This window comes from Tachyglossus aculeatus, chromosome Y4 (assembly GCF_015852505.1).
Source record: "Tachyglossus aculeatus isolate mTacAcu1 chromosome Y4, mTacAcu1.pri, whole genome shotgun sequence".
Classification (NCBI taxonomy): domain Eukaryota; kingdom Metazoa; phylum Chordata; class Mammalia; order Monotremata; family Tachyglossidae; genus Tachyglossus; species Tachyglossus aculeatus.
In genome coordinates, this window is record NC_052096.1 from 11,810,469 (window position 1) to 11,832,140 (window position 21,672).

The 21,672-nt window shown below is 55.8% G+C and overlaps 2 protein-coding genes across 2 annotated transcripts in view; one reads left to right on the forward strand and one right to left on the reverse strand.

The window, feature by feature from the left end:
- Nucleotides 1–15,095, reverse strand: UBE2Q1 (ubiquitin conjugating enzyme E2 Q1). The gene is made up of 17 exons (XM_038768485.1): nt 15,071–15,095; nt 14,862–14,981; nt 14,213–14,637; nt 13,856–14,147; nt 13,748–13,797; nt 4,283–4,387; nt 4,009–4,113; nt 3,868–3,918; nt 3,636–3,776; nt 3,456–3,540; nt 3,265–3,325; nt 3,068–3,158; nt 2,230–2,288; nt 2,082–2,130; nt 1,511–1,606; nt 492–558; nt 1–278 (listed from the first exon to the last, which is right to left on the reverse strand). The coding sequence occupies exons 1-17, from the start codon at nt 15,093–15,095 to the stop codon at nt 247–249; spliced, it is 1,854 nt and encodes a 617-aa protein (XP_038624413.1). The 3' UTR covers nt 1–246.
- Nucleotides 15,094–21,672, forward strand: part of CHRNB2 (cholinergic receptor nicotinic beta 2 subunit) — a 26,496-nt gene continuing 19,917 nt past the window's right edge. Inside the window, exons 1-4 of the mRNA XM_038768486.1 lie at nt 15,094–15,182; nt 15,218–15,468; nt 16,908–16,951; nt 20,295–20,451. Coding sequence (XP_038624414.1) covers nt 15,094–15,182; nt 15,218–15,468; nt 16,908–16,951; nt 20,295–20,451 — 541 coding nt within the window. The remainder of the gene's footprint in view (nt 15,183–15,217; nt 15,469–16,907; nt 16,952–20,294; nt 20,452–21,672) is intronic.

The following is a 21,672-nucleotide window of genomic DNA, read 5'->3' on the forward strand; positions in this document are numbered from 1 at the left end:
GGGTGGGGAGGGGGGTCCCCGGGGAGGGGGGCAGGGGATGTGGCCAAGTGTCCAGTGGCTGAAGGAGGCCGCGGGACGGAGGGCGAGACCGTCCGTCCGCCCTCCCTCCCCGGCGGCCGAGGTCCGCGGGGCCGACTCCATCCCGCCGGGGGGGAGGGCGGGGAGGAGGAGCCGGGCACGGCCTCGCCGGGAGAATTGGTCCATTGGGTCCCCGGGATGGGGTGGCGGGGGACGGGGCCCTGCCAATTAACCGTCTTCTTTTGGGGGTGTGTACCAGCCTGTGGGGGAGAGCAGAGGGTCAGCCCGGGCACCGCGGCCCACGTCCCGGCGCGGTGGGAGGGGGGCCGAAGTGTCAAGCTGGGGGAGGGGGGCCGCCCCCAGAGCTCCTCTCTGCCCCACCCCAACACGTCTGACCCTCAGTGTCTACTCCCGGCCCCCCATCCCCTCCCCAAGCCCCCATCCTCCCCATCCCCATCCCCCTCCGGCCTCACCGTTCTTTTCGTGGATCTGCACAAGGGACTTGTAGGACTGCTGGGCTCTGGTCAAGCTGTACTGTGACTGCAAGCGGGGAGAGGCCGGGGCCGGGACGGAAGACCGATTAACTGGGATAATCACGATAGCTAGGGTACTCGTTAAGCGCCTACCGGGTGCCGGGCACTGGACTGAGAGCCGGGGCGGATACGAGCCAGTCGGGTAGGGCCCGTCCCACGTGTCGATCCCCGTTTTCCAGAGGAGGGAATCGGGGCAGGGAAAAGCGACTCGCCCCAGGTCACACACAGCCGACAAGTGGGGGAGCCGGGATTAGAACCCACCACCTTCTGTGGCCCAGGCTCTATCCGTTACGTCACGCTGCTTCTGGGATCCACCCAGGCGCTCACAACAGCGCTTGATGCGGGCAGTCAGTCCACCGTGCTTATTGAGCGCTGACCAGGCCGAGCACCGTACTGAGCGCTTAGGGAGAGTACACTACGACAATGAACGGACTCATTCCCTGCCCACCACAAACCTACAGTCTAGAGGAGGACAAATTGAAGAATTACAAATATAGACACAGAGCCGGCACTTCATATCCGACCCCTCCCCGCAAAGCAATGGGAATACCGAGAGGGCAGGAATATTAAAGTTGGGGACACACCACGGCTTTGCAATTGCCCCGGTGGGCGTTTCTTAAGCGCTTACTCCGTGCCAGGGACCGTACTAAGCGCTGGGGTAGATCCAAGCTGGTCAGGTTGGACACAGTCCCCCGTCCCAGCTGGGGCTCCTCACGGCGCTAATTCCCATTTTGCAGGTGAGGGAACTGAGGCGCGGAAAAGTGGCCCTCCCCAGGTCCCCCGGCAGGAAAGGGGCAGGGCGGGATTGGAACCCAGGTCCTTCTATTAGGTCTGGGCTCTCTCCGCTAAGGCCGTGCTGCTTCTCGCTGCGGAGGGGGGGTAGAAACAGGCCGTGTCCCCCCACCCACCCCCTCTTCGCCCCCCACCCCCAGCGCTGCCCCCCCCCCCCGCCCCCTCACTTTATTGGCTCCAAACTGGACTCGCGCCTTCCCCTTCACCAGTGTCGCGCTGATCTGCATGATGACCGATTCGATGGAGTAGGCGCTGCTCCAGCCCTGGGGGGGGACACACATACACACACATACACACAAATACACGCACACACACGCCTGAGCCGGAACACACAGACACATGCCTGGGCCAGAACGCACACGAGTGAGCCAGAACACACAGACACGTGCCTGGGCCAGAACACAGACACAAGACGGGCCCACCTGAGCCTGAACGCACACAAAGACACACAACAGACACACCCTCCCACCCGAGCCAGAACACACAGACGTATACGTGAACTTCAACACGGACACACTCGTGAGCCCCCACCTCCCCCCCCCACCAACCTGACTCAGGACAGACACACGCCTGAGCCAGGACATGGAAACACACGTGAGCTAGGACACACAGACACACACGAGAGAGCTAGAACACACGGACAGACATGGGAGCCGGAACACGGAGAGACACACGCCTGAGCCAGGCCCCGGGGAGGTGGGGGGCTGACTGGAGAGGAGGCTGGGGGTTCTCACACACCTGTTTGGTCAGAAGCTCCATGCAGATGGCTCCTCCTCCCAAAACATACCTATATGGGGAGGGGGGCGTCCAAGTGAGACGGGGAGAGTGGGGAGGACACCCTCAGCAACCCCCAAATCCGCCCCCCGCCCACCCCCAAGCTACTCACCCTCCGGAGAGGACGGGAGACACCACCCTGACAAAGGGGGGGTCAAAGGGGAAATTATCCTGCCGGGAGAGAGATCAGAGGTCAGGCTTGGGGGACAACCAGGGGATGGGGTGGGGGGAGCAGAGCGGGACACTCAAAACAGTAATAATGATGCCTGTGGTACTGGCTAAGCGCTTACTCCGTGCCAAGGCACTGTACCAAGCGCTGAGATGGATACGTGCCAACCGGACTGGACAGTCCCTTATCGCCCGTGGGGCTCACAGTCTCAATCCCCATTTTACAGATGGGGGAACGGAGGCGACGGAGAAGCAAAGTGACTTGCCCCAGGTCGCGCGGCAGACAAGTGGAGGAGTCAGGATTAGAACCCAGGACCTCCGGGCTCGAGCCACTAAGCCAATACGGTACTGTTCCAGCGTGGCTCGGTGGAAAGAGCCCGGGCTCTGGAGTCAGGGGGTCAACGGGTTCGAATCCCAGCTCCGCCAACTGTCAGCTGGGTGACTTTGGGCGAGTCGCGTCACTTCTCTGGGCCTCAGTTCCCTCATCTGTCAAATGGGGATGAAGACTGGGAGCCCTCCGTGGGACAACCCGATCTCCTTGGAACCTCCCCAGCGCTTAGAAGAGTGCTTGGCACATAGTAAGTGCTTAACAAATGCCATCGTTATTATTACTGTTATTCATTCATTCCATCGAACTTATTGAGCACTCCCGAGCACCGGACGAAGCGGTTGAGAGAGGACGATGCAACAATAAACGGACACATCCCCTGCCCACGATGAACTGACGGTCTTGGGGGGGGGAACAGGCAAGACTATAAGGGTCGGTGGGGGGGGGGTCTCACTTTAAAGGAGAAGTTTAGCAGGATGAAGTCGGCTCCTTCCTTCTCTTTGAGAACCTGGAGATCGTTGTGCAGAGCACTGTCCTGGTCGACCCTGCGGCGGAGGTAAGGCGGGGAGGGGGCCTCAATTCTCCCCCCCCGAACCCCCGGGCACCCCCCCAAACCCCTCCGACCCTCCCCACGCCCCCTCCCTCGCTCACTTGAGGAGTTTGACGTCCCAATCATACAGACTGTCGTTCACCAGCTCAACTGCATAGTTTCCTGCACGAGGGATGCGGGGGCAGGGGGTGTGGGGATTAGGTGCCAACCCTCCCCGCCACCCGCCCCGATCCCCCGGCCACCCCCCTCCGGCAGGCAGGGGCCCGGCCTAAGCCCCCCGCCCCACACTCACCGCCCTTGAAACTCTGTGACCGGTAAATATCCCTGAGTTCCTTCATCAGCCGATCGGTGGCCTGCACGGAGCCGGACACGGCGCCCTGCGAGGGGGCCGAATGGGCGCCACCGGTTACCCAGCCCCCCGCCCCTCGCCCTCCCCGGGCACCCCGCCCGCCCCCCGGCCGGGGCCACCTACGTTGAGGTAATCTTGCCTCTGGTTCTTTTTGATCTTCTCTAGGATGGCCAGGTTCTCTTTGCCGATGCCCTCGTCCTCCGACTTCTTGCCCTCGGCGGGCTCCTCCTCCTTCATCTCGTAGTGATCCAAGTCCTCCGTGTCCTGGGGCGCGGAGGCGGTTGGCGGGTGTCCAGGATCTCTCCCCGCCGCCCCTCCAGCCCCGGGTGGGCCACCCTCCCACCCCCCTCCAAACCTCGGGCATCTCCTCATCTTCGTCCTCCGAAGAAGCATCCTCCTGGGTGCACTGCGGGAGGGGCGAGGGTCACGGGCTGAGCGCCCGCCTCCCAGGTGGACGCCCCCCCCCTCCGCCCCTCCTCCCCCCGGGGCGGCCCACCTGCTCGGCGGGCAGGGGCTGATCCAGCATTTCCACGTCGGGGTGCTGCGGGAGGTTGTACAGTTTGCACAGGTCCGAGATGATGCGCTTCAGGTGCTGCAGCAACTGAGGGGGGGGGTGACCGGGCGGAGGGGTCAGAGGTCGGTGCCGACCCTTCCCGTCGCCTCCGCCCGGGTCAACCGTTCTGCGGTCCTCTCCGAAGCGCTCGGTACAGTGCTCCGCACGCGGTGAGCGCTCACGGGACGCGGCCGAGTGAAGGACCGAGCGCGCTCACCAGCGTGTTGCCCTTCCGGACGTCTCCCAGGCGCTCCAGGACGGCCGCCAGGCTGGGGTCATCCGACTCCACGGACCAAATCGGGGGCACGGCCGGGTACGACTCCTGAGGGCCGGCGGCGGGAGAGGAAAAGGGTTGCGGGCCCCACGCAACCATCCCCCCGTCCCAATCTCGGCTCCCCGGGCCGGCCGGATAATAACAATAATAACAATGATGGCATTTATTAAGCACTTTCTAGGTGCAAAGCACTGTTCTGAGCGGTGGAGAGATTACAATCGATCAATCAATCGTATTTATTGAGCGCTTACTGTGTGCAGAGCACTGTTCTAAGCGCTTGGGAAGTACAAGTTGGCAACATTTACAAGGTGATCAGGCTGTCCCACATGGGGCTCACAGTCTTAATCCCCATTTTACAGGTAACTGAGGCAGACTAGACTATCAGTCAATCGTATTTATTGAGCGCTTACTGTGTGCAGAGCACTGGACTAAGCGCTTGGGAAGTACAAGTTGGCAACATTTACAAGGTGATCAGGTTGTCCCACGTGGGGCTCACAGTCTTAACCCCCATTTTACAGGTGAGGTAACTGAGGCAGACTGGACTATCAATCAATCATATTTATTGAGCACTTACTCTGCGCAGAGCACTGTACTAAGCGCTTGGGAAGTCCAAGTTGGCAACATCTAGAGACGGTCCCTACCCAACAGTGGGCTTACAGTCTAGAAGGGGGAGACAGAGAACAAAACCAAACGTATTAACAAAGTAAAATAAATAGAATAGATATGTACAAGTAAAATAGAGTAATGAATATGTACAAACATATATACATATATGCAGGTGCTGTGGGGAAGGGAAGGAGGTAAGGCGGGTGGGATGGAGAAGGGGAGACTAGACTGTGAGCCCACTGTTGGGTAGGGACCGTCTCTATAAGTTGCCAACTTGTCCTTCCCAAGCGCTTAGTACAGTGCTCTGCACACAGTAAGCGCTCAACAAATACGACTGATGACGGACGATGGATGGCACAGAGATGTTAAGTGACTTGCCCAAGGTCACACAGCTGACAGTTGGCAGAGCGGGGCCGGCCAGATGGAGCCTGGACCGCCCTCCCCTGCCAAAATCCGACGGACACCGACTCTCCCTCGCTTTGAAGCCTTATCGAAGGCCCGTAATAATAGTAATTTTGGTATCTGTTGGGCGCTTACTATGTGCCAGGCACTGTACTGAGCACTGGGGTGGAGACAGGCCAATCGGGTTGGACCCAATCCCTGTCCCACATCTCCTCCGAGAAGCCTTCCCCGACTCGGCCCCCCTTTCCGCTTCTCCCAATCCCTCTGCGTCGCCGGGACTCGCTCCCTTTATTCCTCCCCCTTCTCGTCCACGCCGCTAAATTACGACTTTCTACTCGCGTCTGTTGCCCCCTCTTCGACTGTAAGCGCGCTGTGGGCAGGGAACGTGTCTTATTTATTTTATGTCGTCCTCTCCCAAGCATTTAGAGAAGCAGCGTGGCTCGGTGGAAAACAGCACGCGGGCTTCGGAGTCATCATCATCATCATCAATCGTATTTATTGAGTGCTTACTGCGTGCAGAGCACTGGACTAAGCGCTTGGGAAGTCCAAGCTGGCAACTTATAGAGACGGTCCCTACCCAATAGTGGGCTCACAGTCTAAAAGGGGGAGTCAAAGGTCGTGGGTTCGAACCCCGGCTCCGCCAACTGTCAGCTGGGTGACTCTGGGCGAGTCACTTCACTTCTCTGGGCCTCGGTGACCTCATCTGGAAAATGGGGATGAAGACCGTGAGCCCCCGCCCCGTGGGACAGCCTGATCACCTTGTAACCTCCCCAGCGTTTAGAACAGTGCTTTGCACATAGTAAGTGCTTAATAAATGCCACCATCGGGATCTGCACGCAGTAAGCGCTCAAGAAATACAACTGAATGAAAACTGGGGGCTCAGTCAGTCTCCTTTCTCTCCCCCTTCCCCTCCCCACAGCACCTGTATATATGTTTGTACGGATTTATTACTCTATTTTATTTGTACATATTTATTTTATTTATTTTATTTTGTTAATAAGTTTTGTTGCCTGGCTCCCCCTTCTAGACTGTGAGCCTGCTGTTGGGTAGGGATCAATCAATCAATCAATCAATCAATCAATCAATCGTATTTATTGAGCGCTTACTATGTGCAGAGCACTGTACTGAGCGCTTGGGAAGTACAAATTGGCAACACATAGAGACAGTCCCTACCCAACAGTGGGCTCACAGTCTAAAAGGGGGAGACAGAGAACAGAACCAAACATACCAACAAAATAAAATAAATAGGATAGAAATGTACAAGTAAAACAAATAAATAAATAAATAAATAGAGTAATAAATATGTACAACCATATATACATATATACAATATAGGGATATATATGATACCTGTATATATGTATACCTGTATTTATTTATTTTACTTGTACCTATCTATTCTATTTATTTTATTTTGTTAGTATGTTTGGTTCTGTTCTCTGTCTCCCCCTTCTAGACTGTGAGCCCGCTGTTGGGTAGGGACCGGCTCTCTATGTTGCCAACTTGGACTTCCCCAGCGCTTAGTACAGTGCTCTGCACACAGTAAGCGCTCAATAAATACGATTGATTGATTGATTGATTGGTGGGGGGGTCTAGGGCTCAAAGCAGCGAGGGGGGGGTCCACCAGGGGGTCAGGGGGCCCCATCCACTTCCAGTAGTGACCCTCCCCGGGTCCCATGGGGGGGGGGGGGCACGGGGCTTGGAGATCGCTGAGGGGGTCGAAGAGGGGCAGGATCGGGGGGGGGGGGGGCTGGGGGAGAGGAAGAGGGGGGTGGGGGGAAATTGGGGGGTGGGGGCCTGAAACTGAAGACTGTGAGCCCACTGTTGGGTAGGGACCGTCTCTATAGGTTGCCGACTTGTACGTCCCAGGCGCTTAGTCCAGTGCTCCGCACGCAGTAAGTGCTCAATAAAAAGAAGCAGCGTGGCTCAGTGGAAAGAGCCTGGGCTTTGGAGCCAGAGGTCATGGATTCTAATCCCGGCTCTGCCAACCGTCAGCTGGGTGACTGTGGGTAAGTCACTTCACTGGGCCTCGGTTCCCTCATCCGTCAAATGGGGATGAAGACTGTGAGCCCCCCCCCCGCCCACCGTGGGAAAACCTGATCACCTAGTCCCCTCCCCAGCGCTTAGAACAGTGCTTTGCACATAGTAAGCGCTTAATAAATGCCATTATTATTATTACTATTAATAAATACGATTGAATGAAGGAATGAATGGCAAGTTCAAGCGCTCAGAAGAGTGCTTTGCACATAGTAAGTGTTTAATAAGTGCCATTATAAAAGTCCTGGGCCAGAAACTAAGGGAAAGGGAGGAGATTTATTTTGGTGGGGGGCTCAAGAGGGAGTTTGGGGCCCCAATGAGGGAGTGCAGCCCGTTGTTGGGGAGGGCCCGTCTCTAGATGTTGCCGACTTGGACACTGCCCAAGCGCTTAGTCCAGTGCTCTGCACACAGTAAGTGCTCAATAAATACGATCGAATGAAGGAATGAATGGCAAGTCCAAGCGCTCAGAACAGTGCTTTGCACATAGTAAATGTTTAATAAGTTCCATTATAAAAGTCCTGGGCCAGAAAGTCAGTAAGGGAAAGGGAGGAGATTTATTTTGGGGGGGGGGGGCTCAAGAGGGAGTTTGGGGCCCCGAGGAGGGAATGCAGCCAGTTGCTGGGGAGGGACCGTCTCTAGATGTTGCCGACTCGGACTTCCCAAGCGCTTAGTCCAGTGCTCTGCGCACAGTATGCGCTCACTGGGGAAGCAGCGTGGCTCAGTGGAACGAGCCCGGGCTTTGGAGTCAGAGGTCATGGGTTCAAATCCCGGCTCCACCGGTTGTCAGCTGGGTGACTTTGGGTGAGTCACTTCACTTCTCTGGGCCTCAGTTCCCTCACCTGTCAAATGGGGATGAAGACTCTGAGCCCCCCCCCCCCCCATGGGACCACCTGATCGCCTTGTAACCTCCCCCAGCGCTTAGAACAGTGCTTGGCACATAGTAAGCGCTTAATAAATGCCATTACTATTATCACTATTAATAAATACGATTGAATGAAGGAATGAATGGCAGGTCCAAGCGCTCGGAACAGTGTTTTGCACATAGTAAGTGTTTAATAAGTGCCATTATAAAAGTCCCGGGCCAGAAAGTCAACAAGGGAAAGGGGGGAGGTTGATTTATTTTGGGGGGGGGGTCCCAAGAGGGACTCTGGGGCCCTGAGGAGGGACTGCAGCCCGTTGTTGGGGAGGGACCGTCTCTAGATGTTGCCGACTTGGACACTGCCCAAGCACTTAGTCCAGTGCTCTGCACATAGTAAGTGCTCAATAAATATGATTGAATGAAGGAATGAATGGCAAGTCCAAGCACACGGAACAGTGCTTTGCACATAGTAAGCGTTTAATAAGTTCCATTATAAAAGTCCCGGGCCAGAAAGTCAACAAGGGAAAGGGGGGAGATTTATTTATTTGGGGGGGGTGGGGGGTCCCAGGAGGGAGTTTGGGGCCCCAAGGAGAGAGTGCAGCCTGTTGTTGGGGAGGGACCGTCTCTAGATGTTGCCGACTTGGACTTCCCAAGCGCTTAGTACAGTGCTTTGCACATAGTAAGCGTTTAATAAGTGCCATTATAAAAGCCGCGGGCCAGAAAGTCAACGAGGGAAAGGGGGGAGATTTATTTAATTTGGGGGGGTGGGGGGTCCCAAGAGGGACTCTGGGGCCCAGAGGAGGGAGTGCAGCCCGTTGTTGGGGAGGGACCGTCTCTAGATGTTGCCGACTTGGACTGCCCAAGCGCTTAGTCCAGTGCTCTGCGCACAGTAAGTGCTCAATAAATACGATTGAATGAAGGAATGAATGGCAAGTCCAAGCGCTCAGAAGAGTGCTTTGCACATAGTAAGCGTTTAATAAGTTCCATTATAAAAGTCCCGGGCCAGAAAGTCAACAAGGGAAAGGGGGGAGATTGATTTACGAGTTTGGGGACCCGAGGAGAGAGTGCAGCCCGTTGTTGGGGAAGGACCGTCTCTAGATGTTGCCAACTTGGACTTCCCAAGTGCTTAGTACGGCACTTTGCACATAGTAAGCGTTTAATAAGTGCCATTATAAAAGTCTTGGGCCAGAAAGTCAACGAGGGACAGGGGGGAGATTTACTTATTTTCGGGGGGGGGGGGGGGGGTCCCAGGAGGGAGTTTGGGGCCCCGAGAAGGGACTGCAGCCCGTTGCTGGAGAGGGACCGCCTCTAGATGTTGCCGACTTGGACTTCCCAAGCGCTTAGTCCAGTGCTCTGCGCACAGTAGGCGCTCACTGGGGAAGCAGCGTGGCTCAGCGGAAAGAGCCCGGGCTTTGGAGTCAGAGGTCAGGGGTTCAAATCCCGGCTCCACCGGCTGTCAGCTGTGTGACTTTGGGCAAGTCACTTCACTTCTCTGGGCCTCAGTTCCCTCATCTGGGAAATGGGGATGAAAACTGTGAGCCCCCCGTGGGACAACCTGATCACCTTGTATCCTACCCAGCGCTTTAACAACGCTCTGCACATAGTAAGTGCTTAACAAATACCATCATCAATCATCATTAGCTGTGTGACTCTGGGCAAGTCACTTGACTTCTCTGGGCCTCAGTTCCCTCATCTGTCAAATGGGGATGAAAACTGTGAGCCCTCCCATGGGACAACCTGATCACCCTGTAACCTCCCCAGCGCTTAGAACAGTGCCTTGCCCAAAGTAAGCGCTTAAAAAATGGCATCGTTGTTATTATTATTAATAAATACAATTGAATGAAAGAATGAATGGCAAGTCCAAGCGCTCACAAGAGTGCTTTGCACATAGTAAGCGTTTAATAAGTGCCATTATAAAAGTCCCGGGCCAGAAAGCCAACCAGGGAAAGGGGGGAGATTTATTTAATGGGGGGGGGGGGGGGTATCCCAGGAGGGAGTTTGGAGCCCCGAGGAGGGAGTGCAGCCCGTTGTTGGGGAGGGACCGTCTCTAGATGTTGCCGACTTGGACTTCCCAAGCGCTTAGTACAGTGCTCTGCACACAGTAAGCACTCAATAAACATGACCGAATGAATGACCATCTCTAGATGTTGCCCACTTGGACTTCCCTTAATCCAGTGCTCTGCACACAGTAGGCGCTCAATAAATACGACAGAATGAAGGGATGAATGGCAAGTCCAAGCACTCAGAACAGTGTTTTGCACATAGTAAGCGTTTAATAAGTACCATTATAAAGGTCCCGGGCCAGAAAGTCAACCAGGGAGAGGGGGGAGATTGATTTATTTTGGGGGTGGGGGGTGTCCCAGGAGGGAGTTTGGGACCCCGAGGAGGGAGTGCAGCCCGTTGTTGGGGAGGGACCGTCTCTAGGTGTTGCCCACTTGGACTTCCCAAGCGCTTAGCCCAGTGCTCTGCACACAGTAGGCGCTCAATTCGATGGAATGAAGGAGTGAACGGCAAGTCCAAGCGCTCAGAACAGTGCTTTGCACACAGTAAGCGTTTAATAAATGCCATTATAAAACTCCCGGGCCAGAAAGTCAACCAGGGAAAGGGGGGAGATTTATTTATTTTTTGGGGGGGGGGGGTCCCAGGAGGGAGTTTGGGGCCCCGAGGAGGGACTGCAGCCCCTTGTTGGGGAGGGACCGTCTCTCTATATGTTGCCGACTTGTACTTCCCAAGCGCTCAGTCCAGTACTCTGCACACAGTAGGTGCTCAATAAATGAGACTGAATGAATGAATGAAAGGGAGCCCGATGTTAGGTAGGGACCGTCTCTAGATGTTTCCGACTTGGACTTCCCAAGCGCTTAATCCAGTGCTCTGCACACAGTAAGCGCTCAATAAATACGATAGAATAAAGGGATGAACGGCAAGTCCAAGCGCTCAGAACAGTGCTTTGCATATAATAAGCATTTAATAAGTACCATTATAAAGGTCCTGGGCCAGAAAGTCAACAAGGGAAAGGGGGGAGATTTATTTAATTTGGGGGGGGGGGGGGGGTCCCAGGAGGGAGTTTGGGGCCCCGAGGAGGGAGTGCAGCCCGTTGCTGGGGAGGGACTGTCTCTAGGTGTTGCCGACTTGGACTTCCCAAGCGCTTAATCCAATGCTCTCCACACAGTAAGCGATCAATAAATAGGATGGAATGAATGAATGAATGACCGTCTCTAGATGTTGCCCGCTTGTACTTCCCAAGCGCGTAGTCCAGTGCTCTGTACACAGCAAGCGCTCAATAAATAGGATGGAATGAATGAAGGACCGTCTCTAGATGTTGCCCACTTGGACTTCCCAAGCGCGTAGTCCAGTGCTCTGTACACAGTAAGCGCTCAATAAATACAACTGACTGAATGAATGAATGACCATCTCTAGATGTTGCCGCCTTGTACTTCCCAAGCGCTTAGTCCAGTGCTCCGTACACAGTAAGCGCTCAATAAATAGGATGGAATGAATGAATGAATGACCGTCTATAGATACTGCCAACTTGTACTTCCCAGGCATGTAGTCCAGTGCTCCGCACACAGTAGGCGCTCAATAAATACGACTGAATGAATGAATGACCGTCTCTAGATGTTGTCGCCTTGTACTTCCCAAGCGCTTAGTCCAGTGCTCCGTACACAGTAAGCGCTCAATAAATAGGATGGAATGAATGACTGACCGTCTCTAGATACTGCCAACTTGTACTTCTCAAGCGCTTGGTCCAGTGCTCGGCACACAGTAGGCGCTCAATAAAGAGAAGCAGCGTGGCTCAGTGGAAAGAGCCCGGGCTTTGGAGTCAGGGGTCATGGGTTCAAACCACGGCTCTGCCAATTGTCAGCTACGTGACTTTGGGCAAGTCACTTCACTTCTCTGGGCCTCAGTTCCCTCATCTGGAAAATGGGGATTAAGACTGTGAGCCTCACGTGGGACAAGTTGATCAACTTATATCTACCCCAGCGCTTAGAACAGTGCTTTGTACATAGTAAGCGCTTAACAAATACCAACATTATTATAAATAGGATGGAATGAATGACCGTCTCTGGATGTCGCCCACTTGTACTTCCCAAGCGCGTAGAGAGAGTACACAGGGAGCGCTCAATAAATACGCTGGCATGAAAGAATGAATGGCAAGCGCTCAGAACAGTGCTCTGCACATAGTGAGTGCCTAATAAGTGGCACTATAAAGGTCCCGGGCCAGAAAGCCAACCAGGGAAAGGGGGGAGATTGATTTACTTTTGGGGGGGAGGGGTCGCAGGAGGGAGTTTGGGGCCCCGAGGAGGGACTGCAGCCCCTTGGTGGGGAGGGACCGTCTCTAGATGTTGCCCACTTGGACTTCCCAAGCGCTTAGTCCAGTGCTCGGCACACAGCAGGCGCTCAATAAATAGGATGGAATGAATGAACGACCGTCTCTAGATGTCGCCCACTTGTACTTCCCAAGCGCGTAGTCAGAGTACACAGGGAGCGCTCAATAAATCCGCTGGCATGAAGGAATGAATGGCAACCGCTCAGAGCAGTGCTTTGCACATAGTGAGCGTTTAATAAGTGCCATTATAAGGGTCCCGGGCCAGAAAGCCAACCAGGGAAAGGGGGGAGATTTATTTACTTTTGGGGGGGAGGGGTCGCAGGAGGGAGTTTGGGGCCCCGAGGAGGGACTGCAGCCCCTTGTTGGGGAGGGACCGTCTCTAGATGTTGCCCACTTGGACTTCCCAAGCGCTTAGTCCAGTAGTGCTCAATACGATGGAATGAATGAATGAATGAATGACTGTCTCTAGATGTTGCCCACTTGTGCTTCCCAAGCGCTTAGTCCAGTGCTCGGCACACAGCAGGCGCTCAATAAATAGGATGGAATGAATGAATGAATGACCGCCTCTAGATGTCGCCCACTTGTACTTCCCAGGCGCGTAGTCGGAGTACACAGGAAGCGCTCAATAAATACGCTGGCATGAAAGAACGAATGATAAGCGCTCAGAACAGTGCTCTGCACATAGTGAGCGTTTAATAAGTGCCACTATAAAGGTCCCGGGCCAGAAAGCCAACCAGGGAAAGGGGGGAGATTTATTTACTTTGGGGGGGGGGGGCGTGTCCCAGGAGGGACTTTGGGGCCCCGAGGAGAGAGTGCAGCCCCTTGTTGGGTAGGGACCGTCTCTAGATGTTGCCCACTTGTGCTTCCCAAGCGCTTAGTCCAGTGCTCGGCACACAGCAGGCGCTCAATAAATAGGATGGAATGAATGAATAACAGTCTCTAGATGTCGCCCACTTGTACTTCCCAAGCGCGTAGACAGAGTACACAGGGAGCGCTCAATAAATACGCTGGCATGAAAGAATGAATGGCAAGCGCTCAGAACAGTGCTCTGCACATAGTGAGCGTTTAATAAGTGGCACTATAAAGGTCCCGGGCCAGAAAGCCAACCAGGGAAAGGGGGGGGATTTATTGATTGATTTTTTTTTTTTGGGTGGGGGGTCCCCCATGTCCCGCTCACCGTGATGTTGCAGTGGATGCGGACGGGGTCTCCGGGGGCCCGGGCCGGGGCCGGCGGCGGCGGCGGGGGCGGGGGGGGGGGGCGGGGGCGGCGGGGGCGGGGGCGGCGGAGGACGGGGCGGGGTCGGGGCGGCCCCGGCGGCAGCCCCGGAGGCCCCCCCGGCGGAGGCGGAGGCGGAGGCGGAGGCGGAGGCGGCCAGCAGGAACTCGCAGCTGAGCTCGTCCAGGCAGGCGCTGGCGATGCGGAACCGCTCGTGGCCGCGGTGGAAGATGGACTCCAGCAGCTTCAGCTCCCGCCGCAGGCACGGGACCCCCGGGCCCCCCGGGGCCCCCGGGGCCCCCGCGGCCGACGCCGACGCCCCCCCCGACCCCGCCCGCCCCGGCGGCAGCGGCGGCAATGGCTGCGGCTGCGGCTGCTGCTGCTGCGGCAATGGCGGCGGCTGCTGCTGCTGCATCCTCCGGCCACCGAGGGGCCGCGGGGGTGGGCCCCACCGCTCCTCCACCCGCCGCCGCCGCCGGGAGCCGCCGCCGCCACTTCCGGCCCCGCCGCCAAGATGGCGCCGCCGCCGCCCCGCCCACACCGGAAGCGCCCGGCACCTCCCACCCCCTCACGTGACCGCCCGCTTCCGGCCCGCCGCCCCGCCTCGGCCCCCCATTGGTCGGCGCGCCCGCACGTCACCGCGCTCCGCCCACCCGCCGGCACGTGACGCCCCTCTCCCCAACCACGTGACATCACGCCCCCGGTCACGTGACGCCCTTTCCCCGCTCCTCCATCACGTGACGACACGTCACCTCGCTCCCTCACGTGATGCCACTCTCTCTCACCCCCTATGACGTGACACCGCCCCCGCCGCCGCTCCTCCGTCACGTGACGGCACGTCCCCTTGCTCCCTCACGTCACCGCACAAAGCCCCCCGGCACGTGATGCCACGTTCCCTCACCCCTATCACGTGACTCCACCCCCACCGCTCCCCCGTCACGTGACGTCACGCCGCCCCCCGCTACGTCACGCTACGCTCCCTCACCCTATATCACATGACGCCACTCCCTCGGCCCCTCGACGCTCCACCGTCACGTGACGGCACGTCCCCTCGCTCCCTCACGTCACCGCACACCGCCCCCCCGGCACGTGAAGCCACGTTCCCTCACCCCCATCATGTGACGCCATGCTCCCCGGCACGTGACGCCACCCCCCCGCCGCTCCTCCGTCACGTAACGGCACGCCCCCTTGCTCCCTCACGTCAACGCACACCGCCCCCCGGCACGTGATGCCACGCTCCCTCACCCCCTATCACGTGACGCCACGATCCTTCACCTCCATCACCTGACACCACGCTCCCCCGGCACATGACGCCACTCCCCCCGCCGCTGCTCCCACACGTCACCGCACACCGGCCCCCGGCACGTGACACCACCCAGCGCCACTCCTCCGTCACGTGACGGCACGCCCCCTGCTCCCGCGCGTCACCAGACACCGCCCCCCGGCACGTGACGCCACTCTCCCTCACTCTCTCTCACGTGATGATGCCACGCTCCCCCGGCACGTGACGCCACTTCCCCCCCACGCCGCTCCTCCGTCACGTGACGGCACGCCCCCCCCGCCCCCTTACGTCACCGCGCACCGCCCCCCGGCACGTGACGCCATGCCCTCCCACCCCCATCACGTGACAGAGCGTCCCCTTGCCCCCCACGTCATCGGGCGCAGCCACGCTCCCCCGGGACGTGACGCCACTTTCCCCCGCCCCCGCACGTGACGCTGCTTTTCCCGCCCCTCCGTCACGTGGCAGCACGTGCCCCCCGCCCCCCGCCCATGACGCCGCATTCCCCCGTCCCCCTCCCCGCACGAGACGCCACTTCAATAATAATAATAATAATAATAATAATAATGGCATTTATTAAACGTGACACCACTTCAATAATAATAATAATAATGGCATTCATTAAGCTCTTACTATATGCCAAGCACTGCTCGAAGCGCTGGGGACGTTACCAGGGGATTAGGTTGTTCCCCGGGGGGCTCACAGTCTTCATCCCCATTTGACAGATGAGGGAACTGAGGCCCAGAGAAATGAAGTGACTTGCCCAGAGTCACACATCTGACAAGGGGCGGAAGTGGGATTTGAACCCATGACCTCCGACTCCAAAGCCCGCGCTCTTTCCACTGAGCCATTCTTCTTCTTCTTCTTTCTTCTTCTTCTTCTTCTCCTTCTTCTCCTTCTTCTTCTCCTCCTTCTCTTTCTCCTTCTTCTCCTTCTCCTCCTTCTCCTTCTTCTTCTGCTCCTTCTTCTTCTCCCTCTTCTTCTTCTTTTTTTCTTCCCCTTATTCTCCTTTTTCTTCTCCTTGTTCTTCTTCTCCTTCTCCTTCTTCTTTCTTCTTCTTCTTCTCCTCTTCTTCTCCTTCTCCTCCTCTTCTTCTTCTCCTTCTTCTCCTTCTTCTTCTCCTTCTTCTCCTTCTTCTTCTCCTTCTTCTCCTTCTTCTTCTCCTCCTTCTCTTTCTCCTTCTTCTCCTTCTCCTCCTTCTTCTGCTCCTTCTTCTTCTTCTTCTCCCTCTTCTTCTTCTTTTTTCTTCCCCCTTATTCTCCTTCTTCTTCTCCTTCTTCTCCTCCTCCTCCTCCTCCTTCTTCTCCTCCTTCTTCTTCTCCTTCTTCTTTTTCTTCTCCTTCTCCTCCTTCTTCTTCTCCCTCTTCTTCTTCTTTTTTCTTCTTCTCCTGCTTCTCCTTCTTTCTTCTTCTCTTCTTCTTCTCCTCCTCCTTCTTCTTCTCCTTCTCCTTCTTTCTTCTTCTCTTCTTCTTCTCCTCCTCCTTCTTCTTCTCCTTCTCCTTTTTCTTCTCCTTCTTCTTCTTCTCTTCCTTCTTTTTCTCATCCTCCTCCTCATTATTATTATTATTTCCACTCTTTCCCCCCCACCCCCTGCCCACCAGAGCCCAAGCTGCGGAGAAGACCGTGACCGTGAGCCCACTGTTGGGTAGGGGCCGTCTCTAGATGTTGCCAACTTGTAGTTCCCAAGCGCTTAGTCCAGTGCTTTGCACACAGTAAGCGCTCAATAAATACGATTGAATGAATGAATGAATGGATGAATAAATGAATGAATGAATGAATGAATGAGAAGGCATCGCGAGCGCCGAGGTAGGAGGAGCTGCAGTACCCATTTCCGGGCGCGAGGTGGCGTGACGGCGAACATCAATGCCGCTTGGCGCCCCCCACTGGTGAGTAATAATAATAATAATAATAATAATAATAATAATAATATTTGTTAAGCGCTTACTCTGTGTCAAGTACTGTTCCAAGCGCTGGGGGGATACTAGGTCATCATATTGTCCCACATGGGGCTCACAGCCTTAATCCCCATTTTCCAGACGAGGTCAGAGAAGTGAAGTGACTCGCCCAAAGTCACCCAGCTGACAAGTGGCGGAGTCGGGATTAGAACCCATGACCTCCGACTCCCAATCCCGGGCTCTTTCCACTGAGCCACGATGGAATGATAATAATTGTATTATTTGTTATTAATAATAATGATGATGGCGGTATTTGTTTCCAGCGCTTAGAACAACGCTTGACGTAGTAAGCGCTTAACAAATACCATTATTATTATTATTATTAATTACTTAATAGCTTACTATACGTCAGTGTACTAAGCGCTAGGGTGGATGCAAGCAAATCGTGTTGGGCACCATCCCTGTCTCACAGCAGGGTTTACAGTCAATCCCCATTTTCCAGATGAGGGAACTGAGGCCCGAAGAAGTTAAAAGTGACTCTCCCAAGTTCACACAGCAAAGTGGCGAAGCCGGAATTAGAACCCAGATCTTTCTAAAAGTAATAATAATAATAATGAGTGTGGTATTTGAGTGCTTACTGTGTGCGTGGCACTGTACTAAGCACCGGGGTGCACACAGTAATAATAATAATAATGATAGCATTTATTAAGCGCTTACTACATGCATCGCACTGTTCTAAGCGCTGGGGAGGTTCCAAGGTGATCAGGTTGTCATCATCATCATCATCATCAATCGTATTTATTGAGCGCTTACTGTGTGCAGAGCACTGTACTAAGCGCTTGGGAAGTACAAATTGGCAACATATAGAGACAGTCCCTACCCAACAGTGGGCTCACAGTCTAAAAGGGGGAGAATAATAACGACATTTATTAAGCGCTTACTATGTGCAAAGCACTGTTCTAAGCGCTGGGGAGGATACAAGGTGATCAGATTGTCCCACGGGAGGCTCACAGTCTTAACCCCCATTTTACAGATGAAGGAACTGAGGCCCAGAAAAGTGAAGTGATTTGCCCAAGGCCACACAACTGACAGTTGGCGGAGCCGGGATTTGAACCCGTGACCTCTGACTCCAAAGCCCGGGCTCTTTCCACTGAGCCACGCTGGGGGGCTCACAGTCTTCATCCCCATTTTACAGATGAGGGAACTGAGGCTCAGAGAAGTGAAGTGACTCGCCCAAAGTCACCCAGCTGGCGGAGCTGGGATTTGAACCCATGACCTCTGACTCCGAAGCCCATGCTCTTTCCACTGAGCCACGCTGCTTCTCTGTATATAGCCACGCTGTATATATGTTTGTACAGATTTATTACTCTACTTATTTTACTTGTACATATTTACTATTCTATTTATGTTGTTAATGATGTGCATCGAGCTTTACCTCTATTTATTCTGAGGACTTGACACCCGTCCACATGTTTTGTTTTGTCGTCTGTCTCCCCCTTCTAGACTGTGAGCCTGTTGTTGGGTAGGGACCGTCTCTAGATGTTGCCAGCTTGTACTTCCCAAGCGCTTAGTACAGTGCTCTGCACACAGGAAGCGCCACTTGTCAGCTGTGTGACTTTGGGCAAGTCACTTCACTTCTCTGGGCCTCAGTTCCCTCATCTGTAAAATGGGGATGAAGACTGTGAGCCCCACGTGGGACAACCTCATGACCTTGTATCCCCCCCAGCGCTTAGAACAGTGCTTGGCACATAGTAAGCGCTTAATAAATGCCATCATCATCATCATCATCATCAATAAATACGATTGAATGAATGAATTAATTTAGCTTTACTTCTATTTGTTCTGACGACTTGACACCCGTCCACATGTTTTGTTTTGTCGTCTGTCTCTCCCTTCTAGACTGTGAGCCCACTGTTGGGTAGGGACCGTCTCTCTCTGTCGCCGACTTGTCCTTCCCAAGCGCTTAGTCCAGTGCTCTGCACACAGGAAGCGCTCAATAAATACGATTGAATGAATGAATGGATAGGATGAGCGGGATAACCTCCTCCCCAGGCGAACTCAGAAACGGAGGTGGGCAAGAAGACCCCCTCCCCAGGCGACCCACAGATGGGGAAGCATGGTGGCTCAGTGGAAAGAGCCCGGGCTTTGGAGTCAGAGGTCACGGGTTCAAATCCCGGCTCCGTCAACTGTCAGTTGTGTGGCCTTGGGCAAGTCACTTCACTTTTCTGGGCCTCAGTTCCTTCATCTGTAAAAGGGGGGTTAAGACTGTGAGCCCCCCGTGGGACAACCTGATCACCTTGTATCCTCCCCAGCGCTTAGAACAGTGCTTTGCACATAGTAAGCGCTTAATAAATGCCATTATTATTTATTATTATTATCATTATGGAGATAGGCGTGATAACCCCCCCTCCTCTTCCTCCCTCCTCCTCCTCCTCCTCCCCCCGGGGTCCGGCCCCTCCCCCGCTTTAAACCAGGTCTGACCTACATCAGTGGCCGCACCGCCCTCGGCCCCCGCCAGGACCACCCCCCCCCGCCCCTAACCCCCCCCCCCCACACACACACCTATACACGTGCACACACAAGCTCACACACATATACACACACACACAAACTCGGCCCCCGCCAAGACCACCCGACCCGCGCCCCCTCCCCAGCAAAGACCCCCCCCCCCGCCCCTAACACACACACACACACCCCTATACACGTACACACACAAGCTCACACACATATACACACACACACACAAACTCGGCCCCCGCCAAGACCACCCGAGCTGCGCCCCCTCCCAGCAAAGACCTCCCCCCGCCCCCAACACCCCCCCCCCCACACATATACACATAAACACACAAACTCACACACATATACACGTACACACGTACACATACACACAAACTCTCGCACACACACACACACACAAACTCGGCGCCCGCCAGGACCACCCGAGCTGCGCCCCCTCCCCAGTAAAGACCCCCCCCTGCCCCCAACACACACACACACACACATATACACATACACACACAAACTCACACACACACACACACAAAAACACTCACACACACACACACACAAACTCACAGACACACTCGGCCCCCGCCAGGACCACCCGAGCTGCGCCCCTTCCCCAGCAGAGACCCCTCCCGCCCCCAGCACACACACACACACACACACACACACATCAGCGCTTAGAAGAGTGGCTTGCACATATAGTAAGCGCTTAATAAATGCCGCCATTATCATTATTATTATTATCATTATATACAAACACCCCCCCCGCCCCCGCCAAGGGGGCGAGGCTCCGCCTTCCATCCCAGCTCCTCCCTCCCCCCCGCCGCAGCCCCCGGAGCCCGAGGAGGAGGGAGGAGGGAGGAAGGGGCCGGGGGTCTCCGGGCTCCTCGGGGGGCGGGAAAGATGGGGGGGGAGGCCTCGGCCTCGGCCTCGGCCTCCCGGGCCGCTGCTGCGGGGCCTCCTCGCCCTCCTGGCGGCGCTCCCAGGTACGGCCCGCCGGGATTGGGATTGGGATTGGGAAGGGGGGGATTGGGAAGGGGGGGATTGGGGAGGGGGATTGGGAAGGGGGATTGGGGAGGGGGCTTGGGGAGGGGGATTGGAAGAGGATTGGGGAGGGGAATTGGAGGGGAATTGGGGAGGGGGATTGGAGAGGGGAATTGGAGGAGGATTGGGGAGGGGAATTGGAAGAGGATTGGGGAGGGGAATTGGAGGGGGATGGGGAGGGGAATTGGGGATTGGGGAGGGGGATTGGAGAGGGGAATTGGGGAGGGGATTGGAGAGGGGAATTGGAGGGGGATTGGAGAGGGGAATTGGAGGAAGATTGGGGAGGGGAATTGGGGATTGGAGAGGGGAATTGGAGGAAGATTGGGGAGGGGAATTGGGGATTGGGGAGGGGAATTGGGAAGGGGGCTTGGGGAGGGGAATTGGAGGGGGATTGGGGAGGGGAATTGGAAGAGGATTGGGGAGGGGAATTGGAGGGGGATGGGGAGGGGAATTGGGGATTGGGGAGGGGGATTGGAGAGGGGAATTGGGGAGGGGATTGGAGAGGGGAATTGGGGAGGGGATTGGAGAGGGGAATTGGAGGGGGATTGGAGAGGGGAATTGGAGGAAGATTGGGGAGGGGAATTGGGGATTGGAGAGGGGAATTGGAGGAAGATTGGGGAGGGGAATTGGGGATTGGGGAGGGGAATTGGGAAGGGGGCTTGGGGAGGGGAATTGGAGGGGGATTGGGGAGGGGAATTGGAAGAGGATTGGGGAGGGGAATTGGAGGGGGATGGGGAGGGGAATTGGGGATTGGGGAGGGGGATTGGAGAGGGGAATTGGGGAGGGGATTGGAGAGGGGAATTGGAGGGGGATTGGAGAGGGGAATTGGAGGAAGATTGGGGAGGGGAATTGGGGATTGGAGAGGGGAATTGGAGGAAGATTGGGGAGGGGAATTGGGGATTGGGGAGGGGAATTGGGAAGGGGGCTTGGGGAGGGGAATTGGAGGGGGATTGGAGAGGGGAATTGGAGGAAGATTGGGGAAGGGAATTGGGGATTGGGGAGGGGAATTGGGAAGGGGGCTTGGGGAGGAGGATTGGGAAGGGGAATTGGGGAAGGGGATTGGGGGATGGGGAAGGGGATTGGGGAGGGGGCTTGGGAAGAGGAAAATGGGGGAGGGAAAAGGGGACGGGGGACTCCCCCCATGGATGGGAAGGGGAGGGATC